Here is a 21082-nt window from a genome sequence, read left to right as displayed (position 1 = left end):
AAGTCAGTTTGTGCTTAGGTATGGGTCTTCAAAGCCAGCCAAAACGGGCTTCAAGAAACACCAGTAAATAAAGAGTGCAGACCCGATGGATGTACATCTGTGGAGCACACATCCCCACGAAAGAACTCCACCCCAGGACCCTGGGCCTGAGCCGGACTCCTCAAGGCTGGGCTCTACGCCAGGAGGACAATGCACTTCCATGCAGGGCCTGGGCGCCCAGCTGTTCCCCTCTCCTCTTCTTTCAGGCAGCCTTCCCAAGCCTTCATCTGAGCTTTCAGGCCAGCACCCCTGCACTCTCCTCAGCTCCTACTCTCTTCCTTTCCATCTCCGTGAAACCAGGAAAGTCCACCTGAGCCCCAGGGGACTCTTCCCATCCCTAGACCCCCTGGATTGTCTCAGCCAGCTCTCACCAGGGAAGATGCCCGCCTCCAGCCCCAGAGCACCCTGCATGCCCCTCGGCCCAGGCCAGTGTACAAAGCACCTGACCACAGATCTGAGGGCTCCTTGCCAGCAGCCGTGTCCCAGGCCAGGCCCGGCGACTGACACAAATCAAATGCTGCCACAAACACTTGCTGAACTGATGATTAAATAGGTAAGAGGGGAACACAGGGACCGATATGAATCTTAAGAGCAGAGATTCCTGTGGATATTTTGCATAATGAAAGCCAGAGTGAGTCAACGTCTTCCTAGAAGCAAATTGCTCACCCATGTTTGAATAAATGAACTCTTCGGAGCCATTTGGGTCCCATTTCATCAATCACCTATTCCCCTGCGCTGAATCATGCCCCATTAGAATGAAGTCAGGTGGCTCCCTCAGCAGAGCTGACAAACCAGTCCATCTCCTGAGCACAGAGGCAGTGGGCCCAGCTGCCAGGGGTGAGGGGTGAGGGGTGAGGGGCGGGGGGCGAGGGGTGGGAGACCAATTAGATGCACCTGCTCAGCAGGAAGAGCCCATCCCTCACCCCCCCACACACAGGTGACAGCCCATCACAGATAAGACTTGTCACTGCCACACAGCCACTGTGGAGCTGACCCTGCAGCGTGTTCTCTGCAGCCTTTGGAGTACCCACCCTGCTCACCACCGTTCCCCAGCCTCATCTGACAATGTCCCTAAAACACGAAGGCAAGTCCTGGGCAGACTCCTCTCCTTTGTGAGCCAGGCCCTGGCCCACATAAACCAGTACAATTCTACCCCAAGAATCCAGGGGTTTAGACTGAGACACCAGATGCCTGGAGGGTCTGAGTAGGTCACAGACAGGGACCCAGAGAGTGGGTCTGCTGCTGCCAAGTCTACAGGGCTGCCAGTTTCCACCTCCCTGAGCTGTGGCTGCTCAACCTGCACTCAGTACCCGGGAGAGCCTCCAGTCCGTGCCTGGGCAACACTCCCCTTCATTCCCATTTTGCTCAAACCACTCCGTGTTGCATTCTGTAGCACACCACGCAAAGAACCTGATCTGACGCACTTCCGTTATTTCTAATCCTCTCAGAAAGCAGGCAGCAAACAATTCCCCACTTGACAGACTAGGAAGGTAAGTTTCAGAGAGATGGAGGGCCTTGTCCAGGGTCACAGAGCTGAGCAGCAGGACCAGCATCTGACACCAATGCCAGGACAGGTTCTACTCTACCTCTGTCTCCTTAGTCACCTGAAGGAGACACAGACGCAGACCACAATCTGAAGAGGCAACAGACATGTAGAGAGCAAGCTTAATGGATCACTACTGGTGATCAGGGCAACATAGTGGCCTGGTAGACAGATGGTGTATCTATCTCAGTGGCTATGTCACATTCCTGCAACAAATACATTTATTTCAATACTCAGAAAATTCAGCAGCAATGTCCCAACCACGTCAATAACCAAGCTATCAATCTCTAGCTGCAGGAAGTTAAATATGGTCAGTGTGTTTTACTCTCTATTCTCCAATTCCCTGTTCATCTAGCATTAATTCTCAGACTCACACAATGATTAGAAGGAAAACAGACTGCCCAGCAGGGTCTGTAGAGACATCATCATAGCCTCAAGTTCTCTGTAAAAATGGGCAGAGAATAAACTCTAAATCAACACAAATGGCCAAGGGCATGGAAGAAATCCACGTTTCCTACAAAGAGAACTACTACATGAAAGGCCTACCTTTCTTGAAAGGAAAGAAATCTGCAAGGCTGTAACAGCTGGGATTTCTTAAATTGACACCTAGAAATTTACAATTCTTAAGTGATGACTTATAATTCTTTAGCTGCTATTTTCAGTTAATCTTGCAGAACAGAATTTAAACCTTTGCTGAAATTCTTAGGTATTTTGCAGACTAATTTAAACGTCACCAGGATCTGAATATTATCAAAATGCTCACGCAGTGACTTTGTACAGACATCACCCAGCACGACAAACTAAAACCAAAATGATGCACACCATAAAACTAGTGAAATTAAATTTTAAAATGCTCAACCTATTCAATCAATTTATAAGCATTATATTGAAAACTTAGATGCTTTTTACATGACTAAACTGTGGTTCAAAATAACAAAGCTGAAACATATTCAAATTAGTTAAGACATCTAAAAAAGCCGACATCTTGTTTGAATGTAGTCTATACTTTATTACAGGTTGATGTGCATCCAAGCCCAACTAAATCCAGTCAAAGTCAACTAACTCGATACAAGTTAGTTAGAATCACAAAATGTGAGCCCCCTGAGATTCAGTCATCAGGCTTGCCCTGGGTTATCTAATTGAAATGACAGAGCCCTCAGAGAAATCTAGGCCTCCAGAATCCTGGCCAAACCTATGGGTTCCGTGCATCCACACTGACACACCCAAGGGACACAGCAAATTGCAAACACACAAAGGGTCGGAATTAAGACAGCACTCCAACTGTTCAGCCAGTGATGTACCCAGGACCAAATCTGACACCGAGCTGGTACACAGCAGAACACCCAGTACTGGTGGCTAAAACAGGAAATACTCTACCTATGCCAGTTGGAAAGCAAATCTTGGTCCATCCACCCCAACCACCTCCCTGTGATCCTTAGACAACGCCCCCACCACGACCCAATAACTACAGGGTGGTGTCTGGCACGAGGGCAGGCCTCCAGCTCCCCACTGCAGCCCTACCGCCCGAGCTTGTTCAGTGGCTGATACCCATGCTGCACCAGTTGTTAATTATTTTGAGCAACACCCTTCACAAAGCCACAAGTTATGCTCCGAGTCATTCATCAGAGAACTAATTTGCCTAAGAGTTCTCTGTCTTCTGAATGTATGAACTTAATTAAAGCCAGGTTTGGGGGCGGGCGGGGGGGGGGGGGTGGTGGAAGGACTTGGCCTACAATGAACTCCTTTCTTTTCCCATATCTGATTGCCTGGCTGTATTAGCCATTCATTCACTCAACAAATATTTAGAGACCAAGTACTGGGCTGAGCATTGCAATCTAGAGGTGATGGCCAGGTTCCCTGCCTGTAAAGTGCCTGCCCACAGTGTTATACAGGGGCCCAGATGAGGGGAGACAGAAAGGCGGGTCCAATACAAAACGGTGAACAGGCAGGTGAATAGGATGAAAAACCTAATGTACAACATGAGCACTAATGTTGACAATAGTGTATCACTTTCTGGATTTTTACTAAATGAGTAGATTATAGCTGCTCTTGCCACAGTAGGGGAAAATGGGTAACAATCTGAGATGATGGATAGGTGAATTTGTTCTTCCCCAGTAATCTCATCATCTATAGCTATCTTATACAGTGGTAGATACCTTAAGTATACACTTTTATTTTAAAGAATCAAAACCAGAAAGGTGGATTCTCTAATGCCAACATAAGAAACCTGGTGTGCCATCCCTGGAGGGGCTGCCACATGCTGAGAGCTAGAGGAAGAAGGCAAGGCTCCACAGAGAAGGTGACACTAGAATGACACAGGCATGCTCAGGAGTTAGCAGGTGAACAGGAAAAGGCATTCCAGGGAGACAGAAGAGCACACGGTCCAGGGAGGTACAAACACGGTGTCTTCAGGCATCAGCAAAAAAAATCAGCCGCTGCCAGAAAGGAAAGGTAACATAATTGGAAAGACCATTTGGCGCCAAATGAGGAAGAGCCTGAGGTGCCATTTGTTGTGGGCATCTGAACAGGAAAACTTACTTGACACTGGGGACTGCACAGCTCTTCAGAAGTGAGCCCTGAGGCAGGAAATAAAAGGCCCATCTTACAACAGCACCTCAATGTTGTGTGCAGTGCAAAATATCAGTGTGTGGTGGCAGGCTATAAAGATGTGCGGTATGCAGAGAAAACAACTCCTCCTGCCTGCTGCAGGCTGTTACCAGCAAGAAGCCATCTGAGACTCTAGATCACAGGACTTACCAAATACATTTTGGAAGAGAATACATTCACACGTGACCATCCAATTCCAGTCCCACTTACCTGGGAGAAAGTGCAGCTGCTGCCTGGTGCCTGGACAGAAGAGCACTTCTCTGTTACTAAGGCTTCATCCCAGAACTCGGGATCTTCTGCAGTCACTGGCCCATGCTTCTGCTCTATTGCTCCCAGATCATTCTCACTGAATTGCTAAGGAAAGCAAACAAATTATAAAGAAGAGTTCATCAAGAAAAAAATATTAAGAGAATGCTCCCAAACACTTTAAGGGAAGATACCTCATTTTTCACAATACCCATGTATCCCCTAAATAATTTCCATCATCCCAAAATATTAAGGATTACACAACTGAGATGAAACTCCATTTCTAGGTAATTAGGATTTGGAAAACACAGCATGCCAGCAAGGCAGAGCCAAGGATGCTGGCAGAAGTTACAGACATTCCTTGCTCGCCTCTTGGTGGGTATGAAGGCTAAAACCCAGGCTCTGACCCAGTGGAACCAGTTCCAAGCCTGGGTCCACCCTATCAGGGTGAGATCTCTGAGTCCGTTCCCCATCCTGCAGACGTACTGGGATGAATACAAGGCTTGCGGATCAAAACCCAACAAAGTCCACATCAGCAAGGAGATGCGACTTCCAGGAAGGAAAAGCCAAGACTGCAAACTTGGCGACAGTTATGGCCTGGTCCCATACGAAAGGTGCCATCATGTTCTTGCATGATACAGTTCCCCTCACTAAGTCCTCAGGAGATCTGACATCCAGCAGCAGCCCACATGTCTCGTCTTTGGGCCAAGTTCAAGCACAGAATCTATTTCTAACCACTTAAAATCTGGTGACTGCTGACCCAGGAATCTGCTCATTCTCTGTCAGCAATTAAGGGCTGGAACCACATCTTGTTTGTAAGTACCTAGCAGAATTAAGCTATCAGATCAGACTTTCACAAAAAAAAAAAAAAAAAAATTAGGTGAACACAAAGAAGAAAGAAGCAGAGGCAATTCTTTGTAAAAATCCACTGAACTGTAGTAGGAAGATCTAGGGATCAAATAACCAACGACTTTCTAGAATTGCCACGAGCCAGCTGTGTTTAAACTGTACTTTCCTTCTTAACTGTTTGGGTCCAACTGCACATATGAGGTTTTATATTCAAACAGTACTCCCTGGCTTAAGTGAAAAACTAACACGCCCTATCTGAGCCCTTCTCCCTGCTACCCCTAGAGAAAAACAACTTTCAACTCCTTAGCCATTTCTTCTGGTATTTTCTTCCAGGTTTCTATATTATATGCTCATTCTCATCTTCTCACTTTCTTAAATTTAGATCTTCATTGGCTCCTAGCAAGTTTTTAAGAATGGAGCTCTTGGGGCCAGTGCTGTGGCATAGCAGGTAAAGCCACCACCTGCAATGCCAGCATCCCATATGGGCGCTGGTTCGAGTCCCAGCTGCTCCACTTCTGATCCAGCTCTCTGCTATGGCCAAGGAAAGCAGTAGAAGATGGCTTCGGATTGGCACAGCTCCGGCCGTTATGGCCATCTGGGGAGTGAATCAGGAGATGGAAAACCTCTCTCTCTCTGCCTCTGCATCTATGCCTTTCAAATAAACAAATAAAATCTTAAAAAAAAAAATTGAGCTCTTATATCAACTGTCCTTCAACGCTTCCTAATAATTATACAGTTAAATCAATATTCCACATTCACATACTGCTCATGGTTTAGTCTTAGAGAGTCCCATCATTATATTTCCATTCATGTTCAAGTCTTTAATTTCCTTGGAATTAGTAACTGCTTTGTTCTATGGGTGTTTACTTCATTCATAAAATTAAATTACATACTTAACATTATTTCTAAGCTCTCTACAATAACTTAAGGATTCCCCTCAATGGAGTCAAACATATGAGGTAAATGATCAATTCCATTTCAGTTTTTTGGGGAAATTCAGACTGAAGCCCTCCTTTGACAGCTGGAATCTGGGCTCTCCACCTCTCTCTCTCCCTCTCTCTCAGTAATTCCTTCACTTATACACATATGGGATCACATACACCCAAGAACGAACTCCCTGCAGAGAGGACATGGGTGGCAGACGACTGTAGGCACCAGAACTCTGGAAATGCCTTTACTCCACATTCACACTGCCGGCAGCATGGCTGGGTGCGGAACGCTAGGCTGGCCACCCCTCCCCTCAGAACCTGAAACCTCGCCTGCCTTCCAGTGTTGCTGCGGAGAATTCCACTGGCGGAGCCCAGGTGCTTTGCACAACCTTTATTCTCTCTCTGGAATCCCTTCAGATCCTCTCCTTCCCGTGTGCTCTAAAACGTCTCAACGACGTGCCTTGGCCAGAAACAGAGCTAGCCTTTTAGTGTAGGAACAGCAGTCCTTCCACTTGGAGAAACGATCCCCTAGCACTTTGTGGTTTTCTTTCCCTCTTCTTCGTCTACTTTGTCTTTCTGGAACTCCTGTTAGGCACTTTTTAGACCTTTTGAATCCACCCTCTACTTTTCCTATCTTTCCTCTCCTGTTTTTCCATCTTCATGCTTACCTCTATTTTCTGAAAGATTTATTCAACTTCATCTTGCAGCTTTTCTAACTCTTCTATTAAACTTTTTATCCCTGCAATCACACTTTCAAGCGTCAGCTGGTCATTCTCTGCAGTGCTGTGGACTGAAGAGGGCTTCGTTCCCCCAACTCATGTAGTTTAAGCCCCAAAGCCTAATGTTAACAGTCAATGAATTAATGCTAATGGCTCATGGATCAGGGTAGAGCCTTGATCTAACTAGGGCAGCCAGGAGGTGGTCCCCATGGGAGGCTTTTAGGTCATGGGTGCTTGCCCTTGGAAGGCAGTTCTCACAAGAGGGTTGGCTACTGAAGCCAAGTCTGGCCTGGCTTCTCTCTCTGCCTCTGGATCACCACATGCTTGTCCATCTGTACCTGCTCCTCCGCTGTCAGCCTCCTCCAGACTGGGGCCACCTGATCTTGAATGTGATCTTCCAAACTGTCAGCCTAAATAAACCTTTGCCTTCCCAAGAAGCTCCTCTCACGTATGTTAGTTAAAACAAGAAAAAACTGGCTAACACATCAAAATACTTTATCAGATCCTAATCTTATTTTTTAAATTTATTTATTTATTTGAAAGTGCAACAGAGAGAGAGAGAGACAAAAAGATCTTCCATCCCCAAATGACTGTTAACAGCCAGGGAAAGGACAAGCTAAAGGAACTTCATCTGGGTCTCCCACCTGGGTGGCAGGGGCCCAAACACTTGGGCCATCTTGTGCTGCTTTTCCCAGACCTTTAGCAGGTAGCTGGATTGGAAGTGGAACAGCTGGGACGTGAACCGGCACCCATACAGGATGCCAGCGTCAAAGGCAGTAGTTTCACTCACTGTGCCACAGTGCTGGCCCTCTGCTGGGCCCTGTTTGTGCTTCCACTTCTCTGTACTTCCCTGTAACCACTCTTTTCTGTTGTAGAATACCCTTGTTGTTTAATCATACAGTGAACCTTGGGAGAGTCGGCTCAGACTGACAGGTAACCATGATGGATACACGTTTAGCTCTGCATCCTTCTGAAACCTCCTTCAAGTGACATCAAAAGAACAGAAAGCTGTAAACAAACAAGGACTAACTAGGAAAGCGGGAGCAGGCGCAACACTAGGTGTGAGTTGTCAACGTAATTCAGATAGATGCTCTTTACATCTTTAGATAGATGATCTATGGGTGAAATTTTGGGATTTTTTTTTTATTTTTTTTTTTATTAAACTTTTATTTAATGAATATAAATTTCCAAAGTATAGCTTGTGGGTTACAATGGCTTCCCCCCTCCCATAACTTCCCTCCCGCCCGCAACCCTCCCCCCTCCCGCTCCCTTTCCCCTTCCATTCATGTAAAGATTCATTTTCAATTCTCTTTGTATACAGAAGATCAATTTAGTATATATTAGGTAAAGGTTTCAACATTTTGCCCATATAGCAACATCGAGTGAAAAAACTACCATTGGATTACTAATTATAGCATTAAATAGCAATGTACAGCACATTAAAGACAGAGATCCTACATAATTTTTTTTTTCAAAATAATTAATTTTCTATGCCATTTCCATTTTAACACCAGGTTGTTTTTTTTTTTTTTTCATTTCCAATTCTCTTTATATACAGAAGATCACTTCAGTATATAATTAGCAAAGACCTCATCAGTCTGCGCCCACACAGAAACGCAAAGTATAAAAATACTGTTTCAGTACCAGTCATAGCATCACTTGGCTTTAGACGACACATTAGGGACAGATCCCGCATGGGGTGTAAGTACACAGTGACTCCTGTTGCTGACTTAACAATTTGACACTCCTGTTCATGGCGTCAGTAATCTCCCTAGGCTCTAGTCATGAGTTGCCAGGGCTATGGAAGCCTTTAGAGTTCGCTGACTTTGGTCTTATTCCGATAGGGTCATAGTCAAAGTGGAGGTTCTCTCCTCCCTTCGGAGAAGGGTATCTCCTTCTTTGATGGCCCCGTTCTTTCCACTGGGAGCCCATGAGAGTATAGCAGGCATGGAAAGCCAAGATATCATGGGAAAAAAAAAAAAAAAAGACCGAAATTTTGGGATTTTAAAGCTGCTGAGTTTTCTTCTCCTCCTTGAAGTGTTTTCACTTTCTGTGTACATCTCTGTTGTCCATTCCGTCTTCTGTCGTTCTGAAACCCTTCTCTCCTGTTTGATGAACTTGGACCATCTACTTACTTGGAAGAGTGAAAAGAGCTCAGAGCTCTGTGGGCGAGGAGAGGACGTGTCACTGCCAGCCTCAGTAAAAGATGCTCAGGTGGAGACCCGGCCATATCGTGGAAAAGCCCAATGGCCAGCATCCTTCAGTCTCTCCTCGCAGAGGAATCCCACTGCCGCATGCGCACCTCCACTCCCACCCCATTTTCATCCAAGCCACCCTGCTTTCAGCTGCATCTGGCGGCCCCTCAGGCCAGAGCGTCTTGGGCTTAAGGTCTCCAGAGACTCCTGCTGTTGAGGACAAAGGGTGACCTAGAACTGCTTAGAATTCCAGCCAAAGCTCCTGTTTCCACAGGCCCAGGGACACTGGATGTCTGCTGAGCCTTTCTGGGGTTCTGCAGCATACGTCCACTTGTTTCCTGTTGGCTTTTCACCTCAAAGGCATGAGACAGAGCGTGCAGAGAGCTGAATCCTGTGCAGTTACCATTCATCCATGCACTCATCGCCCAAAATTACGTTGACAACTCACACCCAGTGTTGCGCCTGCTCCCACTTTCCTAGTTAGTCCTTGTTTGTTTACAGCTTTCTATTCTTCCGATGTCACTTGAAGGAGGTTTCAGAAGGATGCAGAGCTAAACGTGTATCCATCATGGTTACCTGTCAGTCTGAGCCGACTCTCCCAAGGTTCACTGTATGATTAAACAACAAGGGTATTCTACAACAGAAAAGAGTGGTTACAGGGAAGTACAGAGAAGTGGAAGCACAAACAGGGCACAGCAAAGGGCCAGCGCTGTGGCACAGTGAATAAAGCCACCACCTTTGATGCCAGCATCCTGTATGGGTGCCGGTTCACGTCCCAGCTGTTCCACTTCCAATCCAGCTGCCTGCAAATGCCTGGGGAAAGCAGTACAAGATGGCTCAAGTGTTTGGGTGCCTGCCACCCAGGTGGGAGACCCAGAGGAAGTTCCTGGTTCCTGGCTTTGCCTGGCCCAGTCCTTGCTGTTGCAACCATCTGGGGAGTGAATCAGCGGATGGAAAGCATGCACAAGCTGTCTCTCTGTCTCTCCCTCTCTGTGTAACTCTGACTTAAGCTGGCAAAGCAAGTGCACACAGTGGAAACATCTCAGTGTGCGGGCTGAGCACTAGAGCAATGGAGGCTTTCACCCCGTCCTTCCTCTTCCGATGACCCAGAGCAAGGCCTTCCTCTCTCTGAGCTGCTGTTTCTGGGCCTGAGCCCAGATGACATAAAGAAAGCTCCACAGTACTCTGAACCATAGCAATAAAGACCAAACCATATTCCTACAAAAGAGTTTTTAAACACACATTCTAAGTCAAAAGATTTAAATAGAAAACAAAGCCGTGATGGTACCTGGGGCAGCGGGTCCTTCTGATTGGCACGCTCCATCAGACACCTGATCACTTGTTCCTGACTCTGCAGCTTCTTACTGCTCTCACTCAGAAGACCTTGGTAATGATCCTCTACTGCTCTCTCTCTCTCCTTCCCTTCATTGAGTAATTTTTCAACTTCATTTCTAAGGTCCTAGCAGGAGAAAAAGAAAACATGGAATTTACTTGACAATGTTAAAAAAAAAAAAAAAAAAGTGACAACCTCTTGGCCGTTTGACTTGCCAAATCATTGCTGCAAGGCAGCATGCTAACACCTGTGTTTAACAAATGTGCACTTGATTCTCTTTAAAAACCTTAGGAAAGTCAACTTTAAGAATGACCTGAAATTTGGAAAAAACTTTATGCACAAATACTTATCATAACATTATATACAATGCTGAAAAAAAGAACTAGATAGCCAACATAAACTACTGATAAAGAGTCTGGTACTAAAAGAAACACAATTACTAGAAGAATGAACCAGGACACTGAATTGGATATACAAAGGAAAGTCGGTTGTTTTCTAAATGTTTATACAAATGTTGTGAGGTTATGTAGGAATACATTAAACAGTACAATATCCTAAGGAGAAGAATTACAGGAGATTTTTCAGTTGCTTTTTCTTTATTTTTCTATGTTTCCAAAACTCTCTAAATAGTCCTTAATAATGAGAAAAAACAACATTGTGTGAAAACCATTTATAAAGAATTTATAGTATTATTGAAAATGCTGTTACAATGTTAAGAAAAAATAGTATACAGTATGATTGTGACTTCCTAAACATATGTACTATTTATAATATTGAAGCACTATGTATAATAGCAATAGGCTTTAAAACAACCCAAATGTGTACCAGAAGAGGAATAAAATATGGTACATTCTCACAATGGAGCACTCAACTCATAAAGGAGAAGGAATGAGGACTTGCTCTCCATAAATACACTGCCCTAAAGTAATCTTCAGCATATAGTGTCAAGTGGGGGGCAGACCAGGAGACATCAGTATGGATAGCATACAGCCATTTATTTAACCATAAAAGAAATTAACTGGTTGCCTATAAGGGATAAAAGAGTACATGGTAGAACAGACAGTGATAGAGACTAGGTCTCACTTTCATAAATGTGAGGTTGGAACCACTTAAATTTTTTTTCTCTCTCCCTTCTCAAATAAAATTTTTAAGTTAAGGGGGAAAAGTGTGTGTGTGGGAGGTGTGGGCTGCAATTGGCCTAGCAGTCAACCGGTTGGGATACCCGCCTCCCACACAGGAGTGCCTGGACTCAAGTCCCCGCTCTGCTTCTGACACCAGCTTTCTGCTACTGTGTGCCCTGGGAGGCAGCAGGTGATGGCTCAAGTACTTGGGCCTCATTCCTTCGTAATCATAACCTCTCCTCTCCCACCAATGGCTCTACTGCCAACCTGTGTGTACTGATGGTCCTCTTCCCCACTTAATGCTGTATAATTGTTCAAAATTTCTCTACAGACAAACCCCCCTACCTACAAAAGATGAGTGACTTTTCTCCCAGTCTTGGCTGGAATCAGCTTTCCGGTCTGTTGGGTGTTCCCCAATAAACCCTTTCCCTTTAAAAAAAAAAAAAAAAAAGAGAGAGAGGGAGGTGCCTTTCTCTGAAGGGAGGAGAGAACTTCCACTTTGACTATGACCTTGTCTAAATATGATCAGAGTCGGTGAACTCGTAAGGCTTCTATAGCCTTGGCAACTCATGACGGGAGCCTAGGGTGGTTACTGGTGCCATAAACTAGAGTGTCAATTTGTTGGGTCAACAACAGGAGTCACTGTGCACTTGCTCCTCATGTGGGATCTCTGTCCTTAATGTGCTATACATTGTGATTTAATGCCATAACTAGTACTCAAACAGTATGTTTCACTTTGTGTTTCTGTGTGGGTGCAAACTGTTGAAATCTTTACTTAATATATACTAAATAGATCTTCTGTATATAAAGAGAATTGAAAATGAATCTTGATGTGAATGGAAGGGGAGAGGGGACGGGAGAGGGGAGGGTTGCGGGTGGGAGGGAAGTTATGGGGGGTGGGAAGCCATTGTAATCCATAAGCTGTACTTTGGAAATTTATATTCATTAAATAAAAGTTAAAAAAAATAACACTGAAAGCAGAGCAAGCAAGCAAACAAACCTAACTTTGCATCAACTCCCTCAGTTAACCAGCGAGGAATGACTTCAGTGACATTAGAGTAATTGGGAATGGGTGTCTGGTGTGGTCACTAAAATGCCACTTGAGATGCCCCCTTCCCATATCAAAGTACCTAGGCTCACGTGTTGGCTCCACTCCCGATCCCAGCTTCTGGCTAATGCACACCCAGGGAGACAGCAGATAACAGCCCAAGTACGTGGGTCCCTGCCACTCAAGTGGGAGACCTGGACTGAGTTCATGGCCCCTGGTTTCAGTGTGACCCAGGCATAGCAATTTTAGGCATTTAAGGAATAAACCACTACATGGGAGATCTTTGTCTCTATCTCTGTCTCTCTACCTTTCAAATTAATTAATTTTTGTTTTTTAGGGCAGGTGTTTGGCAGAGCAATTAAGACACCACTTGAGATTCCTGCATCCCATATCAGAGTGCCTGGTTTGAGCCATGGCTCCTCTGCTTTCAATCTCACTTCCTGCTGGTGTGCACTATGAGAAGCAGCAGATGATGTCTCAAGTGTTTGGGTCTCTGCCATCCATGTGGGAGACTCAGATGGAGTTCCCAGCTCGTGGCTTCAGCTTAGCCCAACCCCACCTTGTAGGCATTTGGAGAGTAAACCAGGAGATATCTCTCTGTCTCTGTGTTTCTCTCCACTTCTCAATGGAATGAAATAAGGTAATTTTTTTTTCATTGAAATAATAAGGGGCCAGCACATGGTGCAGCGGGTAAAGCTGCCGGCTATGGTGCCGGCATCCCATATGGGCGCCAGTTCAAGACCCAGCTGCTCCACTTCCAATCCAGCTCTCCGCTATGGCCTGGGAAAGCAGTAGAAAATGGCCCAAGTCCTTGGGAGACCCAGAAGCAGCGCCTAGCTCCTGGCTTCGGACCAGCGCAGCTCTGGCCATTGAGGCCATCTGGGGAGTGAACCAGCAGATGGAAGACCTCTCTCTCTCTCTCTCTGCCTCTCTTCTCTCTGTGTAACTGTGATTTTCAAATAAAATAAACAAATCTTTTAAAAATTTTTAAATAAAAAATTAATTCAATTTAGTTTTTAAAATGTTTAAGAATAATTTGGACATCCTTCATGATATTTCTAAGGGGAAAAAGAATTAAAAAGCAGCTTATATTATTCTTAGTAACATTCTAAGTATTATTATATTGTATTCTGAAACTGTATGCATATGTAATATATATTTTCAAATAAGCAATTAATGTAATAAGACTTTAAGCATGAAAAAAGAAATGTAAACATAAAAAGTTAAAACTTGGGGCTGTGGTATAGCAGGTAAAGCTGCCACCTGCAGCACCAGCACTCTATATGGGCAGGTGTTAGAGTCCTGACTGCTCCACTTCCCATCCAGCTCCCTCCTACTGCACCTAGGAAAGCAGTAGAGGATGCTCCAAGTCCTTGGGCCCCTGCACCCATATGGGAGAACCAGAAGAAGCTCCTGGCTCCTGGCTTTGGCTGGCCCAGCCCTAGCCATTGTGGCCATCTAGGGAGTGAACTGGTGAATAGAAGACCGACCTCTCTCTCTCTCTCTCTCTCTCTCTCTCTCTCTCTCTCTCTCATTCTGCCTTTCAAATAAATAAAATAAAAAAGTTAAAGATTATAGATCTTTTAAAACACCAATATGAATTTATATTTTGTCATTCCCTCTTTCCACTTAAAAAGGCTATAATCAGCATCCTCCCTGGTACCCACACTGCTGGTTCTAAATACTATTCCCTACCACACAGGACAGGGCTCTCTAAAGCAGTGGTTCTCAACGTGCGCTCCCTGGAACAGCAAAATCAGTATCAAAATCAGTTGGCCCCACCCAACTCTGAAAGTAATCAGGGCTCAGCAATCTGGTGTGCACTACTCTGAGGTGTATACCTCAGAGAAAGGGGTGACCCACACCTGGGGCTGATGCCTGCTCACACCAGAGAAGGGGGTTATCAAAGACTGCATGTTCACACCCAAGGATCCTGATAACCAACCAGAATAAGCATTTCCTCTGTTCAAGATAAGACAATTGGAACTGTAGTAAGGAGAACTGCTAACAAATTCAAGTTCAATAACAATAAATTATAACACAAGAAATTAAACATCAAAACGTAAAAATTATGAATTTCTGATACCTTAAAAAAAACCCTCTGGTCACTCTGTAGGTAGAATAGGAGCACCCCAAAGATGGTCACACCCAAACCACCAAAGGGCAAAGCGAATAAATGTAACAAATAGAATTAAGGTCACTAAGTGGTTGCCCTTAAATAAAGAAGTTGTTCTAAATTATCCAAGAGGGCCCAATATAATCACACGCACCCGTAAAAGTGGAAGAGGAACACGGGAAAAGATTCCAGCAGCCATGCTGGGCTGAGGGATAGGAAGGCATTGTGGGTCTAGAATTAGAGGATTAGCAGCAGGAGAGGGGTCACCAAGCACGCAGGAGGACCACAGCCCTGCCAGACCCTCTGTTCAGCCCAAGGAGACCCACTTCAGGATCTGACTTCCAGAAGGAAGGATTTTAAATTTGTATTGTTTAGCCACCAGGCTCAACTTAATTTGTCACAGCAGCAACAGGAAGCTAATACAGCAACCCCTTGGAGAATTCTAGAGAACACTCATGTTGTGTCTTTTCTGTATGAACTGCACCTCACGGTAACTCAATAGGTGATGAAAAGCAAGTTTATCTTCATAGAAGTCTTCAGCTATAAAAGAAGGAACAATGCAATTCATATCGTCATTTTGTAAACAATCATCAATGGCAAGGAATATCACAAAAACTGGGATATCAAATATCCAGAAGGAACAAAGAAAACACTTGAAAATTAAATGTTAATTTTTTTTTTCTTGGGCAAAAAGATGATGATGAGACCTTTAGTCCAAAACAACTAGACCGAGAATCTATCGCAAGCTGTAAATGTCAGTAAATACGAGTAGGAATTCAATTCTGAAGGAGAAAAGTCTGCATTTTTTATTATTCTACAAATGTAGGAACTCTGAACATCCCATACAGGCTGGTTACAGGACACCTCACCCATCCCCAACAGACACCAAAATCCACGGATACTCAAGCCACTTCCATAAAAGTTGTAGTTTGCATACAACCTGCACACAATCTCCCGTACACTCTGCCATTTCTAGATTACTTATAATACCCAATACAGTGTAAATGCCTTGTAAATAGTTGTTATACTGTATTGCTTGGAAAAATGACAAGAAGAGTATCTGAACATGCTCAGCACAGACACAATCTTGCTTTTCAAACATTTTTAATCCAAGATTGGTTGACTCTGGATACAGAATCTGAGGTTGCAGAGAGCCAACTAACAACACAAAGCAACATTAACAGAAATTTAAGACTAAAGAACAAGAACATCCTCCCATAATATAGACAGGCCAACAAACTAAAGACTTTGCAAACTGTAGATGCTCCATGCAGTCCCTGCCCATCTGGGGCTGTAATTTTTATGAAATTTTAAATTTAATTTGGGCTTTTTCCCATTTCACTTTATTTATTCCATTGTGCCATGACCTACAAAGAACACACAGCAATTAAATGACACAAAAAGAACAATTAAAAACAAAAGAAGAGTTTAAGAGTATACACAGTCAAGAAAAAGTTTTTGGTTTTGTTTTTTCTAAGTACAGGGATGAGACAGGTCTGCAGAGCTGCTGTACCCAAGTTCTGCTCATCCTGTTGGTCCCAGAGAAAGGCAAGACAGGCGGCTAGGTAGTGCTGAGTGAAAGGCAAAATGTGGTCTTCCTGGTTATCAACGTAATGAACATAGCTTACTTCACTCTGGTATTTCCACACCATCTCCAGCCATTTGCTCTTATAGCAAAGAACAGCTCTGTGCAAACAAACAAGCTTTGTTTTAGTTTTCTAATAATTTTTAATTTTTATTTTGGAATGGAAGAGAGAGAGAGAGACAACACTCTTCCATCTGCTGGTTCACTCTCCAAATGCCAAGACTGAAGTTGAGAGCCAGGAAATACATCCAGGTCTCCCATGTGGATGGTAGGGATTCAACTACTTCAGCCATCACCTGGTGCCTCCCAGGGGACATTAGTAGGAAGGCAAAATGGAAGCAGGGCTGGGACTCCAATTTGGGATGCTACCAAAATGCCTATCCCAAATAAGGATTTTCTTTTTCACTTTTGATTTGTTTTCTAAATCTAAATCCCCATAAATGGAATTGCCAGGTCAAACAGTAGGCATGTTTTGAGGATTCTTTCTACAAACTGTCAAATTTTCTTCCAAAAAGATGGTAATGAAAATGCCATCCTCAAAGAGTAAGTTGTTTGTTTACCCACATCCTCACCAGCACTGATACTTCCTCAAGAGTTTGCTAATTTAACTAGTATGTAATGGCTCTTCACAAGGGTGTGAATTTGTATTTCACGGACTGCCAACCACGTTTCTGTATGTCTGACTACTGTTTGGATTTCCCCTTGTGCCTTGCTGGCCACAAAAGACAATGTATTCAAGGACACAGATCAACAAAAAGGTAGTCTCTGAAGAGTCACCCACGGTGTGCATACACACACACAAACATACAAACTCATTCTCCCACTGCGTCAGAAAACCTGCCAGGCAACGTCCATGAGTCTTACCAACATGAGCACAGATGAGACACAGCGTGACGAGCCACCTTTCAGGAGTACTTCATCCTGCTTGTGCGACTGCTCTGCTGTCCATGTTACTAAGCAGAATGAGGGCACACCACACCACCACCACCACCACCACCACCACCACCACCCCCGCACGTGGAGGTACACTGCAGCTGAGCAGGCAGTGAAGTCTCAGAGCCACTGAGACACATGCTACTAGGTCAAGTACTGCTATCATTCCAGGCAATATGCTAGACGCTTTCATATTTACTCTTCACAACCTGGGGCCAGTACAGTGGTACAGTGGGCTAAGCTGCCACTGTGACACCAACATCCCATACTGGACTGCAGATTCCAGTTCTGGCTACTTCGCTTCTGATCCAGCTCCCTGCCAATGTGCCTGGAAAGACAGCAGAGTATGGTCCAAGTATTTGGGTCCCTGTCACCCACATGAGGGACCTGGATGGAGTTCCTGGCTCCTAGCTTTGGCCTGGCCCAGACCTAGCTGTTGTGGTCCTTGAAGGAGTAAAACAACAGATGGAAGATTGACTGATATCTCCCTCTCCATCCCTCTCTTCCCCGTTCTGGCTCTTCCTCTCTGTCACTCTACCTTTCAAATAATTAAACCTGTAAAGACCTACAAGGGCCTCTGACAGCTGGGTCTGCACCACCTTGCTGCCCTCCTCTCTCCAACTGGTTCTGCTGCCTTCCTTGTTGGCCCCCTTACATAAAAGGTATTTTTTCCCCATGCTCCAATATGGGATGCCAGTGTTGCACACAGCAGCTTAACCCACTGTGTACAACACTGTGTATATATACTGCACTGCATCTTCTCTATCCATGGTCACTTAGGTTGATTCCATGTCTTGGTTATTATAAAAATGCAGTGAACGTGGAAGCAGATATTTCCTCAGCACACTGACTTCAACTCCTTTGGATATATACTCAGAAGTAACATAGCTGGACCATATGGTAATTCTACTTTTAGGAGGCTTTTTAAAGATTGTATTTATTGGGGCCGGCGCTGCCGGTAGAGCTGCCACCTGCAGTGCCAGCATCCCATATGGGCGCCGGTTCAAGTCCCAACTGCTCCACTTCTGATCCAGCTCTCTGCTATGGCCTGGGAAAGCAGCAGAAGATGGCCCAGGTCCTTGGGCCCACACCTGCAAGGGAGAACCGGAGGAAGCTCCTGGTCTTGGATTCGAATCAGCACAGCTCCAGCTGTTGCAGTCAATTGGGCAGTGAACCAGCAGATAGAAGACCTCTCTCTGCCTCTCCTTCTCTCTGTGTGTTAACTCTGACTTTCAAATAAATCTTTAAAAAAATATATATTGTATTTATTTATTTACTTGAGAGGCAGAGTCACAGAGACAGAGAAAGGATGAGAGAATGATCGTCCATCCACTGATTGACTCCCCCAAATAGCTCCCACGGCCTGGATTGGGCCGGGCAAAAGCCAGGAGCCAGAACTCCACACAGATCTCCCACATGGGTAGCAGGGGCCCAAGTTCTTGAGCTGTCTTCCACTGCCTTCTGCGGCACATTATCCGTGAGCTGGATAGCAAGTGGAGAATCCAGGACTCAAACTGGCGCTCCAGTACGTGATGGTGATGCTGCAAGCAGCAGCTTAGCCCACTGTGCCGTCACGCCAGCCCCTATTCTTAACTTGTTGAGCACCGTCCATTCTGTTCTCCGTAAGTGCTATACTAGTTTACGTTCCCCTCACAGTGTACAAGGCTCCCCTTCTCTGCATCCTCACCAGCATCTTCCTTCACCTTTTTGTTAAGTCATTCTAACAGATGCAGGTAATTTTAACTTGCATTTCCCTGATGAGTAGGGATATTGAGCATCTTTTCATAAACCTGTTTGCCATCTGTATGTCTTCTTTTGAAAAATGTTTCTTCAAGTCCTTTGCCCATTTTTAAATCAGGTTATTTGTTTTCTCCCTGTTGAGCTGAGTTCCTTATATGTTTTGGATATTAGCCCCCATCAGATGTAGGCTTGGCAAACATTTTCTCCCCATCTGTGTTTGTTGTCGCTTCCCTTTGCTCACTGCTTCTTTTCTCGTGCAGAGCTTGTTAATTGGATGCAATCCCATTTTGTCCATTTGTTCTTTTGTCACCTGTGCTTTCAGGGTCATAGCAAGCATCACTGCCCAGGCCAATTTCACGGAGCTCTTTCCCTGTGTTCCCCCTGGTAGTTCTACAGTTTCCGATCTTACACTTAAGTCATTAATCATTTTGAGTTTGTTTTTGTATGGTGTGAGATAAGGGTTCAATTTCATCCTTTTTCCACTGGATCACCAGTTTTCCCAGCACCATTATTTTAGCAGGCTGTCCATTTTTATGCCAGTACTGATGCTGTTTTGATTACTGTAGCTTTGTAGTATACTTCAAACTCAAGTAGTATCCGTCCTTTCAATTTTAAAATGTCCACAAACCACGCTAAGCAGAGTGTGTTCACTGTTCACATGGCCAGTGACTACATGTCCATTTCCATCACCTCCCAGATTCAGGGCCCTCCTTCATTTAAATACTGCCAGACCCATATTTTACTGCCTTGTTCCATTCTAGCATATATATGTATGTCTATTCAATAATCACTTATTCCACTCTCCTTTTCATTTGATATTTTTAATTTAGTTACCTAAGTTAACAACTTCTTAAGTGATAAAAGCTACCAATGCTGTGCCACATTTCTCCCACAGCACCTCCTCCAACCCAACCAGGTTCTTAATGTGACAATGATCTGTGCCACAATTCCACAAAAGGTATGTAATTTTGTCATTCCTCAAGATTAGGGGTCCACTGACTTGACCCCAGGATTGTAAGCAAGTGTGTGTGTGTGTGTGTGTGACAGAGAGAGAGAATGAATGAATCAACCAATCTTGGGGATAGAATAATCACAAGGGTCTTGAGGAAAAGCTAGGACTGCAGGGGGCATAAACCATTTCTCTCACCACAGCCATTCACAACAGAAACCACATTTTTTCTGAACATCAGCTATGAGCCCCAGATGGGACAAAGCATTTACATGGACCACCTCTGACCTTACTGACTGCCCCCATGGTAGGCAGTATTAGTCCTGCTTTTATAGAAAGCAAACCAAGGTTCACAGAGGTTAAGAGACTTTCACACGGCTTTACAAGTAAGTGCCAGTGCTGAAATTCAAACCCTTCCAGGAATGACCCCAAATCCTCTGCCCTTTGCACCCAATTTCACTAGTGCTAAGACCAGAGAAGGGGAAGGCCCACTCTGTGACATGGGCTCTCACTGGTCAACCGTTCCAACAATCAAACTAATTGTACAGCTTCTCAAGGACTTGGATTGATGAAATGCCCAGTCCAACACTGAATGAATGTCCTCCTAGTGAACAAGATAAGAACAAGGGCCTTGGACTCACATGAGCAGCGGTCAGAGAAGGCAGAAAGTAAAAATACCACTGGGGTTGGGGCAGGGAAGGGAGGTATGGAGCTGGCCTTGAAGAGGAGCAGCTGCCATGGCAACACAAAGATAGCCAATGGGCACAATGCTCGCCACCAGCGGGGCTGTAATACATGTTAGGAGGAGGCATGGAGACGGCATGCCCAGCCGAAGTAAAACAATCAGAACTGAAAACTGATAATCTTGGGTACTTTCCCCAAACCTCTTTCCATATTTCTAGCTGTGAAAGCAGAAAGATCTCACCCTGAATCCTGGCTCTGCTAACCAGCTGTGCAACCACAGAAAGAGAACAAATCTGTTTCTTGTGGACTCCCAGTGTCCTTGGAGAGTTAAACGAGAGAACACAGGACAGGTGTTCAGCAGAGGCAGAGCAAACAGCCACCGTCTCACCTCTCCCAAGCTGGCCCCACCCTAGGTTCCCTCCTATGGCCACAGCACTACCATCCAC

General features: G+C 44.8%; 1 protein-coding gene across 1 annotated transcript in view; it reads right to left on the bottom strand.

Moving 5' to 3' along the window:
• Nucleotides 1-21082, bottom strand: part of CDK5RAP2 (CDK5 regulatory subunit associated protein 2) — a 211424-nt gene that overhangs the window by 113360 nt on the left and 76982 nt on the right. Inside the window, exons 13-14 of the mRNA XM_062207679.1 lie at nt 10416-10586; nt 4400-4543 (exon numbers count right to left, since the gene is read on the bottom strand). Coding sequence (XP_062063663.1) covers nt 4400-4543; nt 10416-10586 — 315 coding nt within the window. The remainder of the gene's footprint in view (nt 1-4399; nt 4544-10415; nt 10587-21082) is intronic.

This window comes from Lepus europaeus, chromosome 12 (genome assembly GCF_033115175.1).
Source record: "Lepus europaeus isolate LE1 chromosome 12, mLepTim1.pri, whole genome shotgun sequence".
Classification (NCBI taxonomy): domain Eukaryota; kingdom Metazoa; phylum Chordata; class Mammalia; order Lagomorpha; family Leporidae; genus Lepus; species Lepus europaeus.
Note: the sequence above shows the minus strand (reverse complement) of the source record. Positions and strands in the feature narration are given on the sequence as shown.